Here is a 10,231-nt window from a genome sequence, read left to right on the forward strand (position 1 = left end):
TGCTTTTGTGTGTCGCCTGTTTCCTTCTTAATCGCTGTGTGTTTGACAGGTTCACTGACTGAGGAGGACAAAATCAGCAATAACAGCTGCTAAATGTGACACCCACCGTCCAAATCGAGTTGTTCAGAGTCGGATAATGTGGCGAAACTAAAGCAAGTTATATTATATTCATTCCAGTGACGATATTTGTAAATATTGTTTATCACTGTTCCTGTTTTAATCAACGTGCTCCTTTATTTTTTACTTGCATAGACTTAGACTTTTATAACACTTTATGTCCACGTCATGTTAATTACAAAAGTTCTCTTACAAAGTGTAAATAACAACTAATTATTATAATAATGGTAATACAATTACTAGCCTATTTATTGTTAGTGTTACTGGTTACTTACAAGTATGCACGGGAACACAGTCATTTCAGTGTGAACTTTTTTATTTTTTACTCCCCAGAGGAACGTACTGTAGAATTCACTCCTGGCCTACTCGACATATATAAAGTAGGCCTATATATATGTTCTGTACAGAAGTATATATTTTAGATTCACTGTGGATCTAATGAGTGGCCCGACACAGAAGTTGTCCTTCCCCAAATTTTCTCATCGCACTAAAATGCAACTTTTAGAAGCACGTGTAATTTTGCATTTAGAATGTAAATGAGTCTTATCAGTCTTTCTGGATTTAGCAGCCTGGCAGAACGGACGAAGTGTCTGTGGGTCATAATAATAGTAAAGCGAAGGTCCTGATCGCTAGTTTCTCTCTCATTAGACCTGAAAAGTCTGAAGCAGCAGGACGAAACTCTCAGAGGGAGAATCAGAGTAGCTCTGCTATCAGAAAACCGCTTGGTTAATCATTCCCTCTAGACATGATAATAGGGAGTTTTGTGAGTCTATAAAAGCCGTCATGGCAAGGCTGGTGTGCTGCAGGGTTAGTTAGATATATATATATATGCGAGTGTTTTAAGCTGTGTGTCTTTGTGTTGTGAACATTCCTATTTTATGTTTTTGGGCTGATCGTAAGCATGGCTTAAATTCGCTCTTTGTGATGTTTTATTTTTTCTGGCTTCCAGAAACAATGATTTAGTTGATCTGTGCTAGGGTCTTCTTCTTCTTCTTCTTCTTCTTATTTAGGTTAAAAGTCTTTAGCGAACTATTTTATAACATAGATAATAATCCCTGCTTTTATGCGCAAGTACATATACGTTTTTAGTTTCTCAGAACATTATCTGTTGTCGGGTTGTTAGCCTTAATCACTAATGTCTTTATATTGCTTCTCGTCAATTCCATGTAATTTAAGTATTCCGGATTTTTCTTTACGATTTTTTTAACTACATGTCTTTTCAGTCAATGTTATGGTTGTTCTGTCTTATCAAGTGTCCCATCTTCCTTTGCCAAACAACCTTTGTGTTTGTTGTGACAGAATTATTACACAATATTACTCACATTACAAAGTGCAATGACTGTACTTTATAACATACATACTCTTTTGATGTTTACACCGATGGATTATGATTAAACATACACATCATTTAAATGTTAAGTGCAGTTTCAGGAAAAAATGTTGTCTTTTTATTGTCATAACGTAGGTTGCTACAGTTTTACAATAAAGTGATGCACGAACTGACTGACAAATCAGAAGACGAGCTGACTGAGCTAGAAATAAAGAAAACGAAAAAAAACAATTCTTTAAATGTACGGAATTTTCCAAGTAATAACAATGATTTAATACTGTCAGGTTTCATATAAAGAGTATGAAGCGCCAGAGTAAATGTCACATCATTGTTATAGTTCTTGTAAAACGTTTTAAAGAACTTGAGCGGCTGTTTTTACCTGAGCTGAACCTTCAGAATGACTGTCGCTAATGTGACCCAGTTTAATCCAATTCAGCGACATTACATTCGAATTTAAAAAAGTAAATGTAGATGTTGCAACCTTTTAGGTAACCAGATGAAACATCTGATAATTCAGTTATTGTTGTTAGATTTTAACTTTTAAAAGGTGTTACAAATACTGGTAGTGTTAAAATTACTTCGTTTTATAACTGAAAGAACAATTTTTATATCAATACAGTGTTTTAAGTATTTTTGAACACTGTGAAAGCAATACATGAACATAATAATATTAAATATAAACAAGCACTAGCTTACGAATGAACTTATATTTCTTAGTTTTGTCCTAAGGAGAACATTGTCTAAACCAGCTTTAATTGAAGGAGATAGGAAAGCCGAAGGTGCCAAAGTATGGGTTTCCTAAGAGACTGATGAAGATTGATTTAGAATGAGTAATTAAACACGCTGAAGTGACCTGCATTGTATTCTTATCATAAGCGATTAGAATATCAGTCTGTACACAATGTGACTCAACATATCAGTGACTGATCGATCAGAGCAGATGATGCTCATTTACTGACTATATATTAGACCCGGATGTGAGCTCAAGTTAGATAAAGAAATTATGTTAATAACCAAGTATTGCAAGTATCTTGAAGTATCCTTTCGGCCTTTTCGTCTTTGTTTTAAAATAGAAGTATAAATAATAAACATTTGCAAAAAATCTCATCTGTGCGCTTTAGTTGCGGAATTCGTTATTCTCCTTAAATCCAAATTAGAAATGTAAGAGAAAAAAAACTAATCCGATCTAGAGATTACACGACACACACACACACACACACACAGCGGAAAAAGTAGCGTGATTCACTAGAATTTGTTTTTGTCAGAATCAGTTCAAAAGCCTCTTGAAGTGTGTTAGGGTTAAATTATTTTCAGGGTTATTTCTACTCAAGGCATATAAAGAAATAATACTCTAATGCTGAAGAGTTTTCAATAATTATTTTAATATGTGTGGCAGCGCTTAACAAGCCGATGGGCGTCGGTTTCTATACAGACTACGTGTCATTAAAATGTGTTTCTGTCTCTTTTGTTTCGTTGTCCTCGGCATGTGATGTTCACTTTCTTTCAGACAGTCTCTTGTTTGAATTGGGGAATGGGTTTAACGCGTCCTTGAAAAGGCATGTCAACATTGTGCAGTGAACTCATTCTGTTAGCCTAACAGGGCAAAGCAGAGGAAGTGACCATTAACACGGGACTCCCTGAGCCGACCTTTTAGGAAATTAAAGGCATTATTATCAGTGGAAAAGGATCAGTGGTATTAGGGGAAACATCAGTTACGACAGACCTTCTCCTTCCTATCATCTAAATACACCTAAATACACCCATACAGATAAAAACAGTCACTTCATGTGGCAAACCGTGATAAGGAATGGATTTTAAGGTTTGCCTTTTTTTCTTTCATCCTAAATGTAGATTTGGATGAAACTTATTAATTTATAAGTAAGAAACGTGCTGGAGCATTAAAAAAGGCAATGGCAGATTTAGTGCATTGTCAAACAGCGTATGTGGACATATAGTCATGTCAAGCATAATGGAAAGAGAAAAATCAAGAGTTTTCTTGATTGAAAAAAATCTTTTTTTTTTTATTTTTATTTTGCATGCATTGCAATTTAGCTCGGCGAATCGGGGGAAAATCCGTTCGATACGGTTCAATGATTGTTTAAACATACAGTATTATTCAGTGAAATCTGTGAATTCAACCTTAATTTACGATAATGTATCATTTCGACAAATTATTTTAGAAATTCTTCTTTTTGAGGTTTATTCAGACAGTACCATAAACATAAGCACAATTTCAATCAACAGGGGTACAACATAAAGTTATAGCTTTGTTATTTAGTCTACACATTCATATAATTTTTTACAAAAATTTTTTTTTTTTTTTTCACTCGAAGTAAGCATGCGGTAAATCTATCGACACAATGAAACAACTACGCGGACAGAGTCCAGGTTGTCGAGGAGAGGCCACGAGGACGACAAACCCTCTGCACGACACTGAACACAAGAGAACGCGACTCACGAACACGACTCGTGAGGCCTACACTGCAGTACCACGACACGCTGCGCTAATCATAAACTTGGCTTTTCACAAACCATTGTTCCCCCTTGGAGCATTGCATCGTTTTCAAATGTTGTTCCACGTTTACATTTATGTACAATGTATGAGTTTTAACTTGTCTTCAAAACGTTGAAATCCAAATAATGGATTTGAATGGTTGTGCAAGTTTAGGTAAACACAGGCAATCCGCATATTCCACTGCAAAATGCCGATCGCAACAAATCCAGTATGGTTGTCGTTTGTCCAGGTGTCCGTTTACTGCACTTTAATTCGTCAACTGTTGTACTGGCACGCGTTTAGACTAGAGCCGGGACTCTGCAACCCGCTATATCCAAAAGATGGATGCTGCTTGGATTTCAGTCTTAACGTCGCGAGACTGGAGTTACAAGTGTCCCTGTAGACGCTGTAAGGAGATCCCGGAGGTCCATACGGGCACGTTGACGAGCTCATGGCCGGGTTGATCGTGGAGCTCCCGATACCGTTCAGGTTGCCGATGTTGTTCAGGCCGGTGGTCGGCATGCCAGGCACGGCGGAATGCCCCATCCCGGACGCCATGCTCATGGAGGAGATCGAGTTCGGGGCTGAGAACATGGACTGGGACGTGAGGGGACTCATGGAATTAAAGAAGGTGAAGTTCTTTGTGGACAGCGGGGCTGGGGCCAGTCCCTTGTTGGTCCAGTTGTTGTAGGTGTATGCGGGGTAGACGTCATCGTACGGCTGCATCAGTCCGCTGAACTGCGGGAGGTAACTGTTCTTGCACAAATCCATTTGCTGGTTGCGCTCCCTCTTCCTCCACTTCGCCCTCCGATTCTTGAACCAGACCTGTGAAAAAGGACGCGTTATGACAAAGGCTATTGTAGTCCAAAAAGGTAACTCAGAGCAGTAGTCATAACCTCATGCAAAACTTGTTTTTTTTTCTTTCTGTACAGGCCATTTGCAAAATATTTAACATTCACAATTAGTTGAGCTCATTAGCTACATTTGTATGTGCATACTAAAATTACAATATTAGCGAGGTTATATTTTTCATAAGCGTCCTAGGGTTCGAAAACAAATGGCATGTTAAAAAGCGTAATGCATTTATTTGTTGATTAATTTAACCAACAGTAAAACTTTCGTTTTAATTCTAAATCCCTTCACTAATGTGGATCAGAATGTGGTTCGGAAATGCTGTGAAATTATTTAAAAGATTGGCCTGCTAGGAGATCGTATGAATATCGCTGAAAAAAAAAATCAACTACTTTTGCTTTTAGAGCTTTTAAACCATAAACAATAATGAAAAAGAATCCTTACATATCGGAATCTAAAAATGATCTATTTTAAATTCGTAACAGGATACACACAGAGCAAACAATTCACAAATACAGCGCTTTTTAGAAATGATAAGTCTCGATTTATTTAGCTTTTTTAATAGGTATTTTTTATTTGCATCATGCGGTAAACATGCCATTGAAGTAAGTGAGAAAACTCTCCACCCCTGGCCTGAAACGGGCCATTCCATGGCAAAAATGTTATGTTTATGCAAATGTTTATAACAGCACGGCTTTTAGGATTTTCGTACCCGGACTCTGGCCTCCGTGAGGTTGGTCCACACTGCGATCTCCTCTCTGGTGCTCATGTCCGGGTATCGGTTCCTCTGGAAAGTCGCTTCCAGCTCCTGCAGCTGCTGGCTGGTGAAGTGAGTCCTCTGCCGTCTTTGTTTCTTTTTCTTCGACTCGTCAGCATTTCCATCGTCACTTCTCTGCTCGACGGACCTCTCCTTTTCTGGGGAGAATAATTTTGAGGTGATATGTGGTGCTCAGTCGCACCTATTTTTGCCAGAGTTTTGGAAGGAGTCGGACACAAAACGGGAGTCGGTAAAAAGGGGAAACGTGATTCGTTTACATAGACTGGATTTGCTTGTCAATCCACAAATATGCAAACACGTCTTATTAAAATCTATCTCTCAAACTGGAGCTGTTTGCACACGAGGCTCACGGCTGTGTTATTTTAAATATCCATAGAAGTTAAAGGCCTATGCGGTGGAAAGCACTTGCGTCCGTGTTTTAAACTCAGGCCTAGTTCATTGTTGTTTACTTCATCTAGGTTACCGTCACATAAAGATTTGCAGTATGTACAACAGAGTCCTCCAGCGAACAAACGCGAGTTTAATTTTAATATAATTTCTAGAAACGGGTGTTGGTAGCGGTGATCGTGTTCTTTAGGGAATGTGTGATTAAAACGCATACATACAGCAGTTGAAATATTCTCTATATTTTTAGAAAGCAACAAGTGCGTTAATAATATAGGCTAAATGTGAATTTCTATTTAGTTTTTACGGTCGCAAAGCAACAAGCGGCCGACGTGCAACAAGCGCCGCACGGCTCCTGCAAAATTAGGCCGACAAAAAAGCTAAACCATTAAATTAAAAGTTATTTCTGAGTACTCGAACAAAACATTTGCAGGTATAGCAGATATGGAAGGAGACTACAATTTTAACTTGTAAATGCATGCTTTTAGTAAAATAGGCTTGTTTGCATACACTTTCGGTATGTTAATGTACTATTCTGTGGATGGGTATGCAAAGATGAAATGTCCTTTACCTGCTGTTTCATTATCTGAAGATTCGCTGCTCGTGTTCTCTAACGTTTCTCTGGTGCTGTTGCTTCTCGGCAGATGAAAAGATGAGGCCATGTCCAAATTCATTCCACCTTTAAAACAAACATGCGTGTTACAAAGGCTCTTCCAGCGCTGTGACACGAGCGTCAGTGTATTTGCTAAGCAATCCGCTTGGCTTTTCTAAAGAATAAACACGTGGACTGCCAGCGATCTCGCGCAATATTGTCCTCCAAACCACTGCAGATATATTCCTGAAGAGTAAATGTGCGGTGTGAGCGAATGGACGTGCGGGCAGCAGCAGCAGCAGCTAACAGCAGGACCCACCCATCCTCTCTACCCCGCGTCCACTGTCAGTCCCACCCACAAAGCCCAATCATTTCTTAGACATACAAGTAAACTTTTCTTCCTTTAGAACCTCTCAGCCGGGCTTCTGGCAATATCGCTGCACCTTGTGTCGGAAACTGTGTTTTTGGACTCAGGCTGCATGCGCCATGAACAGTAAGAGGCTACTAGCTGAACAAACCTCTTTTGTTTTGTTTTTTTCAAACGCACAAAAACACCTTATCCAAGATGATACAGATCAGTTGTGCAGCGCGCTCTGCAGTTACAATTTACCTGAATTGTATTTCTAATAAGGCTGTTTAAGTTACTTGAGCACAGTCCTTTTTTTCCATCAACAAGATTTTGGTCAGTGTGCACGAGGTAATTACTGTTATTCACGTTCGGTTTAATAACAGTCATTGAAGCAATGTCAGCACTTAATTGTTAAAGTTTAAAAAAGCCTAATTTTACTTGCCACTGACAATCCCATTTGTTCACGTGAGCTGCTGGGCTTTTTCTGTTTTGAATACTGACGACAAGTCGGAACCAGCAAAGCAAACGCTGTGTTTAGATGAAAAGTCTTTTTGCATTTCAGCTTCACGAACACGTTCTTGCACTCAGTGAATCTCCAGGACTAATGCAGACACACTTACTCTTGCCACTATCGCCCAAACAATGACAGTAGCGAGCTACTATTTGGAAACGCAACGTAAAAAATGTCCAGTAATGAGAAATATAATACGGGCTTATTGTGACAGTTTCATTGTCACTCAGAAAACATCTCGCTTTCTCGTCTGATTGTTCTGTGCGGGTTTTTTTCAGGTTAGTGGCGCCTGCTGGTTGGTGAGAATACAATGCCGCCTGACAGCCGCCTTACCACACGGAGAATGATCCGTGGCCCTTAACGAAAAAGATTACGCTCAGAAAAGCGCCATTTCTACACGTATTACGACACAGTTTCAGTCACCAGCTTTCTCAAAATATTCCCACACTCCTCACACTGCAGACAATTTATAGTTTTATTTTATAAACAAAGAAAGAAGGTTTATGTTTTTACTGCTGAGGCTTAGAAAAACGGCCATATGTCCGGCAATTTTTTTCCCTATTTTTGGCCGAAGCATCTAACCTATTTTGTATGAATACTTTATTATTTTTTATTTTTATCGTTATTGTAATTTACGAAGAAAACATTTAGTCAGATTTGTCAGACTATATTTTCTTACACAGACAATTAACAGGAATAACTGCTGGGATCTAGCATAATGTGTGCTTTTTCAGATATGTATTGACCCATGTCTGCGGCATTTCGTTTATTTAATTTTATTGTCATTAGTTGCATTCGTTTTGGTTCATTTTTCGCGGCACTCTTGTAAAGAATGATCCTGATTATTTTAAGACGGAACATTACAATAATCTTCCCAATGAATATGTACAGACCTAAAGTTATTTTTCGTTATGTTGCAGGTGAATTCTATATTATTATACAATCTGTAATAGACAACTATGCAGTTTTATAATGACATTTCGCGAACATTATTTAAATGGGAGAAAATTGAATATTGGCGTCCTTGATATTTCAAGAAATTGGCATTATCTTAATTTATATAGGTTAGTCTAACAGTTTAATTCAAGCAAATAAAATCAATCATGCGTCTTCTTGTTTTATCCATTGCTTAAACACCAACAAACGCACTGATAAAGATAAAGAGTGGAATCATAGTTAATAGGTCCATTTGACAGGGGATGTTTAAAGATGAGGATGTAATGTATTTGCATATTTTATAAGCGTTCTCAAGGAACGGCTTCGCATTCGGATTCGCATCTTTTCTGTGACTCCTGTCTGTCAGACGCGCAGCATCACTGCACACATCTGTGTGACTCCATTTGTCACGAATTAGAAACTACAGCAAACAAAAGTGTTCTAAGAGAAGACTGCAAAGCCAAATAAACCAACTTAATCATTCTCTCATTTTCGCTCTTAATGAACGTTTAAATGGCTCGATGCGTCAACTGCATATTGGCAGTTCAGATTATTCAGGTTTCAGGCCTTCAGATTAATTAAGACAATGATGCCCGCACACACATTCAACCACATTTGACTGACTTCTGCACAAAACAACCCGGATATTATTTGACAAACACATAAATAACAATAATACATGAATATAATACTAATACTAATAATATTTTAAGGAAGCCCGTGCACTGAAAAAAAGTTGCACCATCAAGGAACTGATTTTATTCACGTCAAAAACATTATTTAACATCACTAAATCAACCTAAATAAAAAATTATACCAACAACTCATTTTATGGGTTAAATCTGATTTTAAGGTCACAATAACATGTTACCACTTTTTACAGTGTAGAAGGCTTTAAAGAAGGATGGGCGGATGTTATTAGGCCCTATCATTTTTTACGACTATGCAACAGCTGGTCTTAGTAGTGACCGCTACTTTGATGGAAATAAATATAGACTATTATTATTATTGTTGTTATTGTTGTTATTATTATTAATAATATTATTTATAGTAGTAGTGTTATATAGAGACGCGTTATATAGAGGTGCAGCATGTGAATTTAATAACAACTGAATAATAAGTCGGCTATTTATTTATTTATAGATATTTGCAAATACGCAAATGGTTAGGAGTATTTTGAACAGGCCCACTAGAGGTTACGGAAATAAAGACACAAACTTTGGCACAGTGTGACAGTGTCCCCAAAAAAAAAATAAAAATAAAAATCGCAAGGCTATTTTGTTGAGTGGTCATCACCTCTTTGGTAAATTATTTCTTTCTCTCACTGAAGCTGCCACCCGCCGGAAACTGCACGAAAACAGTTAGGAGCAGCTCAGATCTCCTGAATGAGCTGAAGTGCATGATAACTGCAGACCAGCGGTTCCAGCGCTAATGTTTCAGCCTGAGCACTATATGCAAAACACGCGTCTGTTATATTGTTACATATTCACTGTTTTACTGAGCTCATTCAGGTTTGTTCTGCACTGACCGCACCAGAATGACCGACCACGCTTTGATTTGAAACATTTAGGTTTATCGAATTTCAACAGAACCTGTTACCCACTGCGGTAATAATAATAATAATAACAACACAAAAGTTACATTAACTTCATTGGCTAAATAATAATAGGCTTGCAAGTACTTCAATACTTCCAAACAAACATTGTTAGAAAGTGACGAATAATGACTTACGCGTCAGTTCTCCGAAAGGCTGTTTGCTTCCTTTTCTCGTGTATTAAATCGTCTCCATGCATTTATAGTATATAGTTCCTCAAATGTGTGGTTGTAAGCAACGTTCAAGTTTATGCGGCTGAAGATGCGGCACCGCAGCCTCTATCAGGTAGATGAA

General features: G+C 38.0%; 1 protein-coding gene across 2 annotated transcripts; it reads right to left on the bottom strand.

Annotated features, from left to right (window-relative positions):
• Positions 1-2,815: 2,815 nt before the first annotated feature.
• pitx1 (paired-like homeodomain 1) lies at positions 2,816-10,231 on the bottom strand. 2 transcript variants are annotated; one of them, XM_051092358.1, is made up of 4 exons: positions 10,075-10,231; positions 6,527-6,634; positions 5,506-5,708; positions 2,816-4,766 (listed from the first exon to the last, which is right to left on the bottom strand). In XM_051092358.1, the coding sequence occupies exons 2-4, from the start codon at positions 6,627-6,629 to the stop codon at positions 4,218-4,220; spliced, it is 855 nt and encodes a 284-aa protein (XP_050948315.1). In that variant the 5' UTR covers positions 6,630-6,634; positions 10,075-10,231; the 3' UTR covers positions 2,816-4,217. The 2 variants fall into 2 exon arrangements, with proteins under 2 accessions (XP_050948315.1, XP_050948316.1); XM_051092359.1 differs by lacking the exon at positions 10,075-10,231 and having other exon boundaries at positions 6,527-6,838.

The sequence above is a fragment of the Labeo rohita genome, chromosome 21 (genome assembly GCF_022985175.1).
Source record: "Labeo rohita strain BAU-BD-2019 chromosome 21, IGBB_LRoh.1.0, whole genome shotgun sequence".
Classification (NCBI taxonomy): Eukaryota; Metazoa; Chordata; class Actinopteri; order Cypriniformes; family Cyprinidae; genus Labeo; species Labeo rohita.

Excerpts from the sequence above, each read along its gene's own strand:
- pitx1 (XM_051092358.1), bottom strand. The coding sequence starts at position 6,629 with ATGAATTTGGACATGGCCTCATCTTTTCATCTGCCGAGAAGCAACAGC. Across the intron at positions 5,709-6,526 it reads TTCAGATAATGAAACAGCAG|AAAAGGAGAGGTCCGTCGAG; the intron begins GTAAAGGACATT and ends TATTCTCCCCAG. Across the intron at positions 4,767-5,505 it reads TCACGGAGGCCAGAGTCCGG|GTCTGGTTCAAGAATCGGAG; the intron begins GTACGAAAATCC and ends CCTTTTTCACAG.